Source organism: Embiotoca jacksoni, unplaced genomic scaffold (genome assembly GCF_022577435.1).
Source record: "Embiotoca jacksoni isolate LCO1_2020_lvr unplaced genomic scaffold, fEmbJac1.0.p SCAF_1, whole genome shotgun sequence".
Classification (NCBI taxonomy): Eukaryota; Metazoa; Chordata; class Actinopteri; family Embiotocidae; genus Embiotoca; species Embiotoca jacksoni.
The window spans coordinates 1530482-1546679 of NW_027185229.1; the positions used below are offsets into that span (position 1 = coordinate 1530482).

The 16198-nt window shown below is 44.1% G+C and overlaps 1 protein-coding gene across 1 annotated transcript; it reads right to left on the minus strand.

Annotated features, from left to right (window-relative positions):
• Positions 1-1493: 1493 nt before the first annotated feature.
• On the minus strand, positions 1494-15799 carry fancd2 (FA complementation group D2). The gene is made up of 43 exons (XM_069154025.1): positions 15385-15799; positions 14574-14708; positions 14434-14501; positions 14230-14336; positions 14094-14154; positions 13681-13733; positions 13512-13590; positions 13261-13385; positions 12267-12354; positions 12058-12162; positions 11857-11954; positions 11654-11765; positions 11498-11533; positions 11048-11194; positions 10836-10970; positions 10621-10752; positions 10405-10512; positions 10027-10136; positions 9871-9925; positions 9313-9432; positions 9102-9175; positions 8872-9015; positions 8661-8761; positions 8434-8549; positions 8246-8354; positions 8068-8169; positions 7613-7707; positions 7375-7530; positions 7138-7254; positions 6804-6932; positions 6610-6728; positions 6374-6484; positions 5652-5782; positions 5454-5553; positions 4683-4805; positions 4434-4527; positions 4214-4285; positions 4070-4108; positions 3915-3989; positions 3168-3242; positions 2873-3019; positions 2688-2786; positions 1494-1619 (listed from the first exon to the last, which is right to left on the minus strand). The coding sequence occupies exons 1-43, from the start codon at positions 15443-15445 to the stop codon at positions 1539-1541; spliced, it is 4344 nt and encodes a 1447-aa protein (XP_069010126.1). The 5' UTR covers positions 15446-15799; the 3' UTR covers positions 1494-1538.
• Between the last annotated feature and the right edge of the window lie 399 nt (positions 15800-16198).

A 16198-nucleotide genomic window follows, 5' to 3' on the forward strand; every position in this document is an offset into this window, starting at 1 on the left:
AGTGGCTCCTACAGTTTCTACGACACCATCGTCCTTGTTTCGCTTTGATTTATGGAGATGATGTGGTTTGGAAAGGTTGACCTGATCTGAACATTGTAATTATGTTTTATGGTGGATTTTTCCTTGAAAATAAAATGGGTCAACTCCTTAACTCCTCCTGGAGTCCTGGAGGAGACGGACTGGCTGCTGCCTTTAATTAGCCAGATTTAGGATTGAAGATTATGCAGAAAACCATGATTCTACTCCAAAAATGGTTGAAATCAGCCTCTTTTTTTTTATTGTGATGTTATGTGAAATAATAACCAGAACTATTTTAATCCTAACGAGGATTTCATCTGTTAAATAAATAAAACATATTCTGCCGTATACTGAAATGAAGAAGGTAAAGTTTCTGACTCTAGAAAGCAGACTGGAGACTAAAAATACTGAATCTTGCAGCCTTGTTGTTGCGTTACACAACAAACTGAACTCTGGGTCTGTAGAGGATGTCTGTGACTCCGAGCACATTTATGACAGAAATTATTATCAATAGAAGCCTTTTGAAAAAAACGCTCCAGTCCATTCACCTCCAGGTTTCATTGGCTTTTTCCTTGAAATTCAGTGTTTTCACATCAGTTGTTATGAACAGATTATCATGCAGCGTGCTGCAGATTTGAGGAAAAAGTTTATTCCATTTTTTTTACTTTTGAGTCGAATTTGAGTCGAGTCCCGCCCCGGCATGTTCACCGAAAGTCTCAAGGATATTGTTTGCCCTCATTTGAAGTTTATGCTAATCACTGCTGTCCCTTTTTTCAGGGGATTTGTCAGGAACAAAGATCTCAGTGTTCAGTCAGTGTACTGCAGCGTTCTGTTCCCAGGCTCCACGAATTTCTGCTCTTTTGGAGATATATAAAAAATAAAAAGTCAGTGTTTATAAATACCACCAATCACACACTTTATTTCACTGGATTATATAATTTGGATCATTTTAAAACTGTAGTTATGAAACAACCAAGAAAGAAAAGACAAGCTGTGGTCTATGGAAAATATAGACACACAAGAATTAGAATAGACTTTTTTTTATTATTGTTTCAGTATCAAAGCTGATTAACTTTATTATGTCTACAAGGAGAATTATCCTTTTAGTAATAATCTGAAATTAATTTTTTTTAAAAGTGCACAAAATATTTTTCTATTTTAATTTTTATTTTGAGACAAACAATGATAACACAAATTAAAAAAAATGTTTTTTTAGAATTGAACCTGCTGTGACAAACATGTTTTATATTTGACAGAAAAACAGAACCGTGGAAGAACATACATATTGTTTTAATGTGCTTGCGGTGTTAAAACCGCAGATTAAGAATACTATAATTACATATTTGCATCGCCGAGCGTATACCTGCCCATCGCCAGCTGAGCTGCAGCGTTTCATTAATGTGGAAAGTGTTCACATAAAAAAACACCTCAAAAACCTGACAAGGTGAACTGAAAATGAGGTTATAACCCAAAAGTTAAAAACAAAACAAGCAGTTTATTATTCAGTTAATAAGAAAGTGTCACTCCGAGTCATCTGTGATATCACCTGGATCCAGATCCTCTGTTCTGTGTGTCTTTTTAGTTTCCTCAGAGTCACTCTCCTGCAAGAAAACAGGAATATTTAATGCTCGCATAATAAAAAGCAACTTAAAAGGGGAAAACGCAGCGACTACATAACGCCGAGGCAACGTAACACTAATCAGCTTCAGACCTCCAGCAGTTATCTTATCAGACGGTTCCTAACAGACGAGGAGGGTTTGAACTCAGCCGCAGTGAAAGGAGTGAATGCTCGACTTATTCCTTCAAATAACACTTGTGTTGTTGTCCTCTTATCAGCTGCTGTTATTTGTCGACATACTTTTTTTCAATAAATTCCTATTTTCACTCTGATTTTGATTTTCCCTCAAAGATCCAAATTTCCTCCCAGTTTATTTATTTTTTTCCTATAAAACAGAGTTCTCAATCCTTGTTTTCGTCTGAGAGTAACAAAATAAAAGTGTCCAAGAGGTCCTCATGTTTAGTAATATTTATTTACATAGCTGAGCTCCACCCAAACCAGCTGAATCAGCTTCTTTTAACTCCTATGTGGCCAAACTCGTCTGAAAAGTGTAAAATAAATCGTTCTAATATCAGATTTAACAAATAAAATCCAGTGTTTCCCTTCGATTGATTTTAGATTTTATGTTATTTAGTTTCCAGCTCAGTGTGAAAGTCTCTGCTGTTTGTGTCCTCTGATCTCTGTGTCTCACTGTGGGCGGAGCTCCACCTCTGCTGTGTTTGTGTCCTCTGATCTCTGTGTCTCACTGTGGGCGGAGCTCCACCTCTGCTGTGTTTGTGTCCTCTGATCTCTGTGTGTCTCACTGTGGGCGGAGCTCCACCTCTGCCGCACTGACAGGTGGAGGGAGCGAGGGGAGATCGTCCAAAATAAATGAAAAACACTGAAACTGATCCTCAACATGCCCAACTAAGTCTGCGTGGAAAAAAACTGCATATTGTTCAAACTTTCCGCGAGCCAATCAGAACCGGGTCGTTGGCTACGTGTCGGAGACTTCTGCTTTAAATCACCGTCAATAATAGATTCTAATTTGTGATAAATAAAAAACGTAAAATGTCTCGGCATCGACCAAATTCACATTTTAGATTTGCCTCTTTCTAGAAACGACAGGTACCTCATCTTCTGACTGTTCCTGTGATCGTTGCTGCTCTTCCTTCTCCTCCTCATCATCATCATCACTTCCTTGTGACCTCTGAGACAGAATCTCTTCCCCCTGCGGGAAACAGAGCAGCGCTGCTTTAAGTCTTTAGGTTTCCGCCTTTAAATGAGACATGAGACGAGTGTCGGCGGTGACGTCACCTTCAGGTTGCGGTTCTTCAGGTTTCCCATCCAGAAGGCCTCCTGACAGTTGTTGAGCGTCAGCATGGCCTTCACTCGGTACACAAACAGCTCCAGGCTCTTCTTCAGGGCCGGCACGTGATTGGTCAAGCTGGTGTCCTGGTTCATCTGAGCATCAACACATCATGAATACTCAGTTACAGACGTCCCGGAGACTCTGAGTGTCTGTTCTCTGATTTAAAAGCAATATTTAGTTCCTCCTGATGAACATTTAGCATCAGTCCATGTAAACATCACAGAGAGGATCCGTCGTTACCTTTGAATGTCCACACATGTGATGGAGCTGCCGGGTGCTGAGCTGGAAGGTCTTCAGCAAACTCTGGACGTCCTCCTTAAAAACACACACACACACACACACTTCTTAATTTAACACAACAACGCCCGTGTTTCACCGTAAACCCACGTTTGAGTGACAAAGAGGCTGAAATCTTCCACTTAAAGGTTATATATTATCGTATTTATACATGTTGTATATTCTTAAGAAGATATTTTAAAACCATGTAAATATAGTTTAACATCTCCTCTTTGCAGCTTTACCAACATCAAGCTTTAAGGTGCATCGATATCAACCATGCTTTCTTCTGATTGGTTGAATCGGTCTAATAAAAGGAGGAAATCTGAATTTATACAACATAGAACCTTTAAATATAGATAAACTAGAAAATCTATTTACAAGAACAGATATTTCTGAATACTTTTGTAACTCAAAACATTTTGTTTTGATACAATCTTTTCTGCAGGTTAGAGTTTCTATATAAAAATCGATGTGTTTAAATAAATAAAAGCATAAATAAAACAGATTATATAGGTTCGATTATTATCACAGTATTTAATGGGTGGGCTGTTAATTGCTTTTTGCTTATATTAGATCACTAAATGAAGTACAGTGTCCTGCAGTAATGATGAAACTCTGATCATAAATCATTCTGTAAACTGAGAGGAAACAAAACAAAGTATTTGAAATGAAAAAGGGACTTTAAAGAGACTTTTATTTGATGTCTACCTTGTGTCTTTTGAAACTGTAGTCCAGCAGCGGCATCCCCAACTTCAGGAAGGACTCCAGGAAAAGACGTCCGTACTGCAAAACACACACATCACGATCAGTTCATAGAAAGTCGCAGCAGTTCAAATCTTTTATTCTGCGGAGATCCGACTCACCTTCAGGCACGCGATGACGACCGGCCGAGAATCAAACACCTGCAAGAACACGGGAGGATGAAACCAAGCACAACTTACAGGAAGATGAGGTTTGAACATGTAGGGTGACCGGTGACATCACATCAGGTGAGGTCATCAGTTTACCTTGACGAGGTTGACCAGGATGTGAAAATCTCTGACAGCCAGGTTCCACGTCAGCAGTTTGTCACTCTGAACCTAGAAGGAGGAAGCAGATTTACACAGATGTGAACCGCCCAGAGAGGCTTTTCACGTCCTGAAATACACTCCCGGTTTAATGAATGAATTATTAATCTACAGTACACACAGGAGGCCGTCATGTGGAGTGCGACACCTAGTGGCTGACCTCCATGTTGTCACTGAATCTGCCGACAGGAATCTTGCGGACGGCTTTCTCCAGCTCGGCCATCAACACCTTGTAGAACACCAGGAACGTCGGCCTGAAGACAAACACACATTAAACAGATGAATAATGATAATAATAATTATATGGATGAATCTAACTGTTTATCTGAATGTGCCGTTGTTCCTGACAAACCTTCCGTTTCCCTCTGAGGTCATGTGACAGGTGAGGTGAAGTGAGGTGAGGATCTACCTGCTGAGAGTCGGCCAGCTGGACGAGCTCTCGTCTTTGGCTGCGTTGAGGAGTTCAGAGATTCCTTCTCCTGAGATTTCCTCCACCGCCTTCAGGACGTCGTCGACATGCTCCAGGTAGATGCTGCGGAGACACACAGATATCATCATCATCATCATCATCATCATACATGATAATACATAGTTTAATAATAAGTGTTTGCACTGCAGATACAAACATAGACACATACAGTATAATCCAATAAGATTTGATGCTACTGACCATCACGTTGTTTATTCTACAAACCAATTTAAATCCTGATCTTTGATTAATTACCACTATTGTCTCAAAGTGATGAATATACACAAACTTAACCATATTAATATTAACAATATTGTGATTTTGAGTGATAATATTGATATTTAAAAGTATAAAAAAAAACATGTTGGCCAATGTTTTCTTACATTAACACATTAAAACATTTTTGGATAAAGATCCTTTAAAATAGGCGGTTGTAAAGAAAAATTTACACAGTGTGAATTTACACTTTGTTTCATTTAAATGACCAAATTCTGATTGTTTTGTTGCACACAAACTAACGTCAGCATGATTTCTGAATTACTTTAAACTTATCATTTCATTTAGCGTTCCCTTTTTGTCGCCTACCTGCCGACACGCTGCTGTACATGTTATAAAACCAGAGTCAGACTCTAACACGCGTGTTTTATTGCTTTTCACTGATGCTATATTTGTCCTTTACGTTCTTGAGGGACATTTTTCCTGCAGATTCACCTCAGCAGAGTGTGAAGAGCTTCGTTGAATTTGCTTCCTCGTTCCCTCTCTCCGACGGCGGTCACCCACTGCTGACTTAGGAAACGCCGCGCAAGAGAAGCTAAGACAGAAACAGAAACAACAACCAGCTGATCATCATGTTGCTCTGTTGGATGGTGGATGAGTAAAATTCAAATGAAGTGCCATCATCAGGCTGACCTGTGTGGTCCCTGAAGGCAGCAGCGTCTCCTCCTCTCTCGGCCACCGTGGACAGCAGCTGGGAGAGACTCAGAGCGGCGCTGAGACTCGGCATCGAGCTGCTGAGGTTCATCAGGTACTCAAAACTGTGTCTGAAAAACACAAAACACAAATACATTTATTCTGTCGTCACACAGAAGAAAACGTAAAACAATCTCAGCACACAGAGAATATTCTGACACGACGCGTTTTAATATAAAAGTGTGTTATTGGTTCGAGTTTCTCTTTTATAAAGAACTGTGCTCTTATTTTGTTGTTTTGAGGCAGTCGAGTCACCAAAGATAAATTATTATTATTAAAGGATTTTAAAATCCTTTTACTGATTGTTAAACCTCATAAAAGTTTGGTTCATCTTATTTATCAGATTTGCTTTTATTGTATTTCATGTCTTCTGCTACTTTCCTTTTAATTACACCCAGAGTGAAAACTATTTTATTTTATTTTATTATTAATACATTTGAATTGGTTATATTAGGTGGCATAACAGTATACTTTATTTTAGTATTCTAGTTAAGTCTAATTTTTACCTCTATGAGCTCTCCCCGATTTCACCCCGTTCTCTATAATGTAGTTATTTCCTGCGGCTCTGTGTCTATGAACAGTGCTGCACAAATAAAGTCTGATTGATAAATTGATTGCTTAATTAAAATGTTAGAATATTAAATTAAATCCTAAACACTCACTTCACCAGCTGCTCCAGATTCAACTCAGCTCCTCCTTCTTTCAGTCGTCCCGCTAAAATTCCCAGAGCCTTCTTCAGTAAACTCCTCTGTCCCGGCTGACTGAACCCAGACCTGGTAAACACACACACACACACACACACACACACACACACACACACACACACACACACATCTAAATATATATATATCTATATTGTGTAGAAACTAGAGAGCCAGCTGGTCCCGGGGCTCCTCACCAGCTGAAGGTGGTGTTGAGGACCTGCAGCAGCAGCTGGTAGCTCGATGACATCAGCTGGTGCTCCTGAACATCTGTGGCCGGTCCGTCCACGACGCCGTTGTTCTCCAACAGAAGAGTCTGGGAACGCACAAACGCATTAGAAGGAACTTTTTACGGACTCTCAAAAAGTCCAGTAAGTTTCTAAGTTGTTACCTGGAAGTGGTTGTGGCAGTTCTCCAGGTGAGAGCAGAGGGCGGGCAGCAGCTGCACCGAGCAGGAGGCCACGTCTTTGGGGCTCCTCTGTTGAAGGTGGGAGAAGCCGACGCTTTTATCGGCTCTTCCCTGGACAAAAAACATACTTCACTGAGTTATTAATACACTTTTACACAGTTGAAACTCACAACTTCACAACATCTTCACGTAGAAAATCATCAGGTCTTGATTTACTCGCCTCCATCTGAATAAGTGATATCAAACTAAAATGTTTCAAAGAGCTGCAGATTGTTCCACTAAACTCCCTCTGCATGCATTTGGTTGTATTTTGCACCTTGAGGAAAGGAGCTCTCTTAGCAGGAGCAGCGGTGAGTCGAAACTCCAGTTTGCGAAGCATGTCCTCCAGCAGGAAGACGAGCTGAGCCGGGCCCAGCAGAACCTCCTCCCGCACCTCAGTGACGGAAAAACATATCACGGTCACGTACGAGGGGCAGACGGGGACATTAAAACAACCCGAATGAAACGGTTGAGTCGAGCTCTCTTTGATCAGATAGGAGCTTTGGTTTCTTACGTTGGTGTGCTCCTCAGAGTCCAGCAGCGAGCGTGACATCAACCCGCACTGCAGGACACTCAGCACCTCCATGTCCAGCTCCCTGAAGAAGTGCCTGTAGGACCCCAGACTGACCCCCGGCCGGCTCTCCTTCTCCTTCTCCTTCTCCGGCGGCTCCTTCAGCACAAACAGAATCACGCTGTTCTCTCTAGTTTGTGGAAATATTCAAAGCAGCATCAGGTGGGAGGAGGACGTTCACCTGCTGAGCCTCATCTGCTTCAGTGGCCTCCTCCTGCTGAGAGCTGTTTTCTGAGGAGGTCCTGCCGGGAGCTTTCCTCTTCTTTCCTGCTCCGTCTAAACAACATGTGGAGGTTCAGACAAATACAAGAATAAAAAATCATTTACACTTTCTAACCTGCCCGACATACCGTGCATTCAGGCAGCTGGGAAACGGGAACATCCTACTTTACCACACCGGAGCTTCACATGAATTGGACACTACATTTTGAGGAACTGCTGTCAGACAGCTCACATGAGACCGGCTAAACAACTGCAGCCGTTTTACCTTATTTTTAGACACGTTATCCTTTCAACACAAACGCTGCCGTGTCAGCTGACATCAAACCAACTTCTCAGAGCTCTCATTAGTTTTACAGGCGTTCAGGTGTGTATTTTTTCCACCAGGAAGTTGAAACTAAGAGAGTAAAACATCACCTTTCTTTGCCTTATTCACCATAGCAGCAGTGGAGGCAAGAACGATCGCGTCTGAGCTTTCTCCATCAAAGTTGGAAGCAGGAGGAACGTAGCCGGGTGTTCCTGAAAACACACGTTGAACTCAGCGGATCTGAAACTCTGCAGCTCGATGGAAAGATTTAAAGAAAAAGAGGCAGACCTGCCAGAGCTCGTTCCAGCAGAGTCTGAAGGGAGGTGATGTTCTGCAGGCGCGACATCACCTTCATCTTCATCCACGTCTCTTTCTGACCACAGAACGCGTTTATGACCTGTGAAATAAAAACACACACAGCTTCAGTCACAGATCGCTCCACATCAGAGAGGAAAACTTTAACGACGTGTGTTTACCTCTCTGAACCAGTTGATGGTGTGAAAGAGCAGCGAACACAGGAAGTCCCTCTCAGCCTTGGACAGGCTCTCCACCTTCTCCACCACGTCCATGTCAGTGAGGATCAGAGGGCAGCCTACACACACACACACACACACACACACACACACACACACACACACACACACGTTCAGGATGGCCACAAACTGCTTTTTACAGAAGAGGTTCATGACTTCTGCTTCCTCACCCACGAGCCCGTCGATCTCCTCCAGGTCGCCCTGATGCTGCTTCTCCTCACAGAGACGCAGGAGGCGGAAAAATGGAGACAAACACAGAGGAGACACTCGTCTGCTCCGAACAACAGACAGGAGACGGATCAGAGATTTCATTTCACCACATCATCCAGTACAACACATCGCTGGTTAGATATCTGGAGGTGGTGGAGGAGGCTGACTGACCTCTGAGCCTTCCTGCTTTGACTCTGCTGCTCTCCTTTGTTCTGGGTTTCCTGGTTCAGCAGCGGCAGCAGGTTGATGGCGATGCACGCCTGAGTCTCGCCCTCATCCAGGTTGTACATCACACGGGCCGGGAAGAGGAAGGAGCTGAGACGAATAGGCAGGAAGATCAGTGAGTCCTATTATAGCATATTAAAAAGCCTTGTAAATAACTTGTAAATGCTGCTACTCACCCCGTTATTTCTGGATCCACGTCCACCACAAAGTCGTCCTGGAAGTCGTTCAGGACGCTCCTCCCGATCATTTCCTGTCGGTAGATAACAAGACGTTCACTCATGGTTTCATCTTAGAAAGGTAAAAGCATGTCAACAGTGATGTTTACGGTGCATTTATATTTTAAAATGTCATAAATGAAGAAATAAAAGCTCCATTAATGAGACCCACCTGCACCTGCGGGTCCAGAGTGGAGTTTAAAACCAGGTTGGCCATCTCGTCGTAGTACAGAGCTGCAGCCTCGGCGGAGCTTTCACTGCTCGACTTCACCAGCTCCAACAGGGCCGTCACCTGCAAGCAGCCACAAATACACACAATACACAACACATGTTTTGGTCTGTTGTTGATGCTCTTGTGAAAACCAAATTCCCTCAGGGGCAATAAAGGCCTTCATTCAGTAAATATTGTTAGCAAAAAATAATAATATTAAGCGAGATGGTAAAAATAGAAAGAAGTGAACTGAAGTTTAAACAAAACAAAATAAATTCTTGGAATCAGAATTTTAGTCCAAAAGTTTTTGACTGTTTTCTAATAAAACACTGAAACTATAACTGAAGTATAAAAGTAATAAAAGAAGTAAAAAAGACAATGTTGTCCACCTGTGCAGACAGTAAAAGGACCAATCAGAGACCAGCTCACCCGTTTGAACTCACTATTAAACACAGATTGAAGCCAGAGGGAAGGTGACCTTGAAATGAATATAAATATGTACGTATGTCTGATTCTCACCTGTCTGAGAGTCTCCTGGGACAACGAGCCGCTCTGGGACTCCCTCACGTTGGGCCTGAGACAGAGGACAGACGGTGTGATGAACACACACAGAGATGAAACGAAGTGTGTGAGGAACAAACACACAAACACACACTCACACACTCACACACTCACCTCAAGGCTCCCATGCTGCTGACGATCATCACGGCACCGATGATGCCGATGCGTTTGTACTTGGGGACGGTGCTGGACAGCTGTTTACGGATCACAATGTGCATGTCGTCCTAAGGGAGGAGACAGACGAGGATGAGGAAGATGAGGACGAGGACGAGGCAGGAAAGTCAAACTCTGTAACCCCTTCATCTACTGCACGAGTCTCCGGAGAACGACGCTGTCAACGCGATGGATTAACGAGTGGACGATCTCCCCTCGCTCCCTCCACCCGTGTCTGCTCCGCACCCAGCAGAGGTGGAGCTCCGCCCACAGTGAGACACACAGAGATCAGAGGACACAAACACAGCAGAGGTGGTTCTTAAATGTGTGACCGTGCACCTGGATGTGAGATCCTTGCTGCTGCTGACCGAAGGCCAGTCTGCTCAGGAGGTGGAAGAGTCTTCGGATCTGCGGGGGTGTCAGGTTGTCCATGTAGTCCAAGATTCCCTGAGTCAAACATCGATCGGTTAAAAACAAACCGAACACAACAGAAAGTCACTGGACCATCGTGAGGAGCCGTCGGCTCCTTCCCAGATGTTCATGTTTCATCAGTACCTTGACAAAAACAGCATACAGGGACATCTCCGAGGGTTTCTCAGCCACCAGCCCGCAGAGCAGCTCCAGAGCCATGTCCACCTCCCCCCCCACCCCGCTGCACACGTGGGTCACCAGAGAGCCCACCACCTCCTGTAACACCAGGTGGACTTCAAATAACACGGAGGCCTTTACAATAAAAACACACACACCTGTATGTTCGAGATGAATCCCACCTGATGGCAGTACGAGTCAAACGCCGTGAACGCGTGTCGGTACATGTGCCCACCGAAAGGCCCCACGCAGGGGTCGGGGGAGCGCAGCAGGCCCTGAGCCAGAGCCTGGATGGAGGGGAAGAACCCGCGCATGACCTGCAGTGACAAAAAACATCTATCAGATACAATCAGATTACTGCTGTTATATTGAAGCCTGCAGGTCGGCGTCCCACCTGAGCGTAGTCCCGGAAGGTTTTGTGCAGCAGAGCCTCCTGGATCAGTCCGCTCCTCACTTTGACCTTCAGCACCCTCTCCGCCCCCCGCCGGCTCTGGTTGGCGTTGGTGGAGTGAAGGATGAACAGCACCAGCAGATCTATCACCTGACGGGGAAAACACAGAACTCATACATAAAGTCATAGTTACATCATTATTAAGCAAAATGTGGGAACAAATTAATTAAGATATATGAATTAATTAATTAGAATATTGGAACACATTAATCAAAATATGGGAACGAATTCATTATAATATATGAACAAAGTAATCAAAAAATTGGAACAAATTAATTAAAATATGGGGCCAAATCTATTAAAATTCCTATCATAATATTCTCAAATTTATTTCCCGCAAGTTTCTAAACTATAACTACGAGTGTGGGAACCTCAGCCTCCTTAGAAACTCACTTTATGGTCCTCCACGTCGTCCACAGACTCGACTGCCTGATAATAAAACGCAGTAAAAGGTAAATCAGCAACAAAGAAAAGGAGGCGACTTTTTATGAGAGACAGGAAACGATTGAGTTCCTTTAATCCACGAGGCCGGTCGTATCTCGTTCGTACCTTGAGCCAGGCCTCAGAAATGGTCTTCTGGAAGCGAACCGCTGACTTGATGCAGTCCAGAACCAACACAATGCTGTCCTGGCTGCTGCCGGCTGACGAGGTGGAAGTGGACCTGTTCCAGAACCACATTCATTAAGATCAAACATCCAGAACCTTCGGACCTGCTTTATTAGCGGATCGGTGCTGTCGGTGTGCCGTCTTACGCTGCTGCTCCTTTACTCTTCATCCTCTGAGAGGCCTGCAGCGCAGCAGGAACAACACACTGCTCCAGCTCCAGCTTTTTACGAAGACTACACATCACCTGGAACGCACAAACACCAAGCATACGTAGTGATTATTAAATAAATTATAAGATATCAAAAGAATCGGTACAATCGCTGTATCATGATTGGAAATGCTCCGACCTCACAGGCGTCGGCGGCGGAGACGGAGTGCAGGATGAACTTGACCACGACAGGCAGATCCTCCAGTTGAACAGCAGCCAACGTGGCCATCACAGCTCCTCGGACCTGAGACAGCAGACAGGAACAGGTTACGTACAACAGTGTGTGTGTGTGTGTGTGTGTGTGTGTGTGTGTGTGTGTGTGTGTGTGTGTGTGTGTGTGTGTCCTACCTCTGTCAGTAATGAGGAGCTGAGGTTCAGACTGGAGAGGGCGTCCAGGACGGGGACGGTCAGCTGAGTGTTTTCCTGAAGTAACGAGCTGCAGACATGGAAAAAAACTGCAACTTTAAAAGGTGCAATATGAATATTTAAATTCAATGACAATTATCAAAAGAATGTGAATAACAAAAAAACGGTTCATGTTGAAGACATCTTTGTATTGTGTTGCACAGACATCTACAGAAGTTAGCGTGCTAGCCAGCTAGCCCTGGCTTGTAATACCACCCTGCACCTCCAGACGCGATAGTGAGTCACTGTAGCGTCCTGTCTGCTCTCCGTCCAGCATGAGAGGAAGAAGGCGGTTTTTTAACCACAGACTGGATATAAAAGAGTTCGAAGCTTCAGGTCTGTAAAATGGTTCTGATCCAGAAGTGTCTCCAGCTGCAATACCAGCGAGTGCCACTAGAGGTCGGCTCCAAAAAGCCTCCGGCTCCATAGACTCCCATTCAACTTCTCTCATCAAATCCAAAGTGAATAAAATGTGTCCATCAGTTATCTTGGTGTTGTTAGCTAAAGTCACTCCTTCTTATTAGTTTTCTGGAGGTCCATCTGAAAATAATCCCTCATTCATTAGAAAAGAAGATTCAAGAAGACCTGTTTTTGGGGGCGTGTCTGTTTGATTGACAGGTCTGTGGTGCAGTCAGGTTACAGCTATCGGTGGGCGGGACGTAGTATCGTCAGGTTTCCAATCAGATCGGTCAGATCCACCGCTGGCTCCTCCCCCAGCTCGTCCAAATATGGTCACTTCCTGCTCCAAACTGCTCCGAACTAGCAAAGATGGTGACGGACAGAATCTGAACTGGAGGATTCATAACGGCCGTGACTCACTATCGCCTCCTAATGTACAAAGTGGTACTACAAGACAGGACTTAAATCTTACATATCGCACTTTTAAAACCAGAGCTGGAGTTTTACTGGAGGTTTACTGAAGATTTACTGTCCGTACTTGAGCTCTCTGGCTATTTCATTGTGCTGTGAGTCCTCCAGTATCTCTGGCAGACTGGTGATGATGTCACGCTGAACCTCCACCGGAGCTACAGACACCAGCTCCATGAGCTTCACTGCCAGCTCCTGCAGGAAGGAGCAGACGTCAACAAAGTGATGAGTGGTGCGTGATTACATGACAACGGGAACACGTCAGCAAACACAAACACCTTTAATCACCTAGAAAAACCTGCCAGCACAGAAAATGATCACCTTGGAGTCAACAACTCTGTCCAACCATTTGAGCTGGTTGATGATCATACGTGGGATGTGGAGTCCTGCGTCACCGACACTGTGAGGGACAGAAGACGTCCACATTTAGACAAACACTCAAAGAAGACTTGTGGAATAAAGAGTTTAAAAGCTGTAAAAACAAACTGACCCATCAAGCATGAATTCAGGGAGTTTCTCCAGCAAAGTGTTGATGATCAAAGTCTGCAGGAGAGAGAGGAGGAAGAGGAGGAGGAGGAGAAGGAGGAGGAGGAAGAGGAGGAGGAGGAGGAGGATTTCTATCTCAACAGAAAGTGGAGTTTGTTATTTCAGTCCCTCCAGGATTGTTTTGATAAAAAATATTAAATTTTGCAGCAGATTTTTACAAAAATTATAATTTAAATTTTTTGAGTTTTAAGTGAGTTTTAGATGATGTTTGAATCACATTCATTCAACACTAAAACAAAGTTCAAAACTTGCAAGCTGCTGAAAATATTGTGGAGATTTCTGGTATTTGTGTTAATTGTTGTGATTTCCTGGAGGAACTGATATTTTTGTGTGTGTGACATCCGTGTGAAGTCGTACCTGCAGCATCTCGATGCCCAACAACAAACGCATCAGGCTTTCCTGGAAGGAGCTGAAAGAGCTGCAGAACAGAGGAAACGTGTTACGGCAGCCTGAACTCAGCCGGCTGCTCCCTCCGTTAGTTAAAGAGAATCACCTGCCGTCTCCGACCGACGCCTGCGGGACACACGGAAGGAGGCAGTTCCTGAAGCGCTCGGCGTTCTCGATGTACGACTCCAATCCGCCGATGAACTCCTGAATGATCTGAACGGCGAAAAGAACGTAGCTCAGCGATGAGCGCTCGTACATATGTGATGTGTTTCCGTGGCGAGTCGAGGGTCGTCGTTGGGTTTCTACTCACGGCGGGGAACCGGGGACTCTTCTGCAGCTGCTTCTGGATCCGCTTCTGGAAAACGACTTGATCGACCGCTGGAGGAAGAGACGACGCGGTGAACGTCGGATCTCGTTTACACTATTTAAACTGTGGGCGGGCGTGTTTACCGATCTCATTGGACGAGCCGCCGCTTTTCAACGTGACGCCCGCCTCCCTCAGGAAGACGCCGAACACGCTCTCGTTCGTCTCCTCGGCAACGGCGTCCTTCGGCTGGCGGCCGGCGCTGCGACTCTTCTTCGCCTCTACAGGAAATAAACCGCCAATAAAAACAATCTGGAAAAAAATCTGCAAGGTTTCTGATGCAGGAAACCCGTCATCAATAATTAACTGTTGCAGGTTTTCCCTCCGTTATGACACACAAGTGTTTCTTCACCACTAAAGCTTCACTATTAACTTTATTTGACCAAAGTTTGATCATTAAATCTCATCATATTTTTAGTGGACAGCTTTTTCTACCTTGTTTTATTGCTACGTCTCAGACTTCATGTTATTTTTACCGTATTTCTTTTATTTGTTTTTTGGTTGTGCCTCAGGTCGTTGCTTTACTTTATAAAAATCATTGTGTAACTGGATTTAATAAAGTGATTTAATGGCTTTAATTTAATGGTGTGTGAAGCACTTTGTATTGCAAGTTTAGAAAAGTGACGTACAAATAAAGATTAATATTATATGATTATTAACTGTCCTTCTTGTGGCTGACACCACATTTTTAAATCCATATTGTAATGATGATCGTCTACAGTGAAGTGAAAATGCAGTTTGTATTCTGATGAGTGACACCTGTAGAGGCACGTGCGTCCTCCAGAAACCAGGTTAAATTAAATATGAACTTTTCTTTTAGCAGGTTAATATCAGCTCCACGCAGGAAGGACCTGGTCGTTGTCGTGATGAACTGTTGGGAGGCCTCGTCCAACTTACTGCTGTTTGTTGAGGCTCCTCCTCCTCTGTCCGCAGAGCGTCGCTTTGTGCGCATCATCATCTGAGGACGGCGAGAGCGGAGTTAGAGGCTAACAAACAAGCTAACAAACAAGCTAACCGCCTGAGAACCTGTGAACGTCACAGCGAACCGCTGGACGTCGTTCAACAACCGCAACGCGACCACGACGTCCTTCCGGTGCGCAGCGCCGAGTCGAAGGGTTGTTGTTGTGTGACAGAGACACTCAGAGACAGAAGTGACACGTACTTTACGTTTGGAGGATCCGCAGACGACCGGAGTTACAAAACAAACTTTCGCGCCAATGCGCTTTGCCGCGTCATCACCTGACGTCACTCGTACGGGATCCTGAACCCTCGAAACAAATGTCTTCACAAACCTGAGAGCTTTTTAAATAAATCCACTACAAATATGATTCATAACTCCGATCAAACTTATTTCGACTGAACTGCGTCTTGTTGAAAGAGTTCCAGTCAACGTCACGTTCACCACGTTAAACAGGGCTCGAAGTTCCCGGCGAAAGGCGGCGTTTGTTTTAGTAAACCGTTTTGCCGTTGACAGGCGGGGTTTAGGACTGTCCACTTGTTAGTGAGCGAAGAGGTCATCCGGGACACGCCGTACTGGTAAACGTGCGATACCTGCGCAGCTTCATCGAAGAGTAATCTGATCAAGATGCTTCGCTCCGTTTTCTAACATCAACCCTCTAACGTCTCGATTTACGAGTATAACGATATGGTTTAAATAATTAAAGGAGTATAACAGCAGTTTTACAGCTAAACGAGTGACATAAACAAAACA

Excerpts from the sequence above, each read along its gene's own strand:
- fancd2 (XM_069154025.1), bottom strand. The coding sequence starts at position 15,445 with ATGATGATGCGCACAAAGCGACGCTCTGCGGACAGAGGAGGAGGAGCC. Across the intron at positions 7,255-7,374 it reads ACTCTGAGGAGCACACCAAC|GTGCGGGAGGAGGTTCTGCT; the intron begins GTAAGAAACCAA and ends TCCGTCACTGAG. Across the intron at positions 6,933-7,137 it reads AGAGAGCTCCTTTCCTCAAG|GGAAGAGCCGATAAAAGCGT; the intron begins GTGCAAAATACA and ends TTTTTTGTCCAG.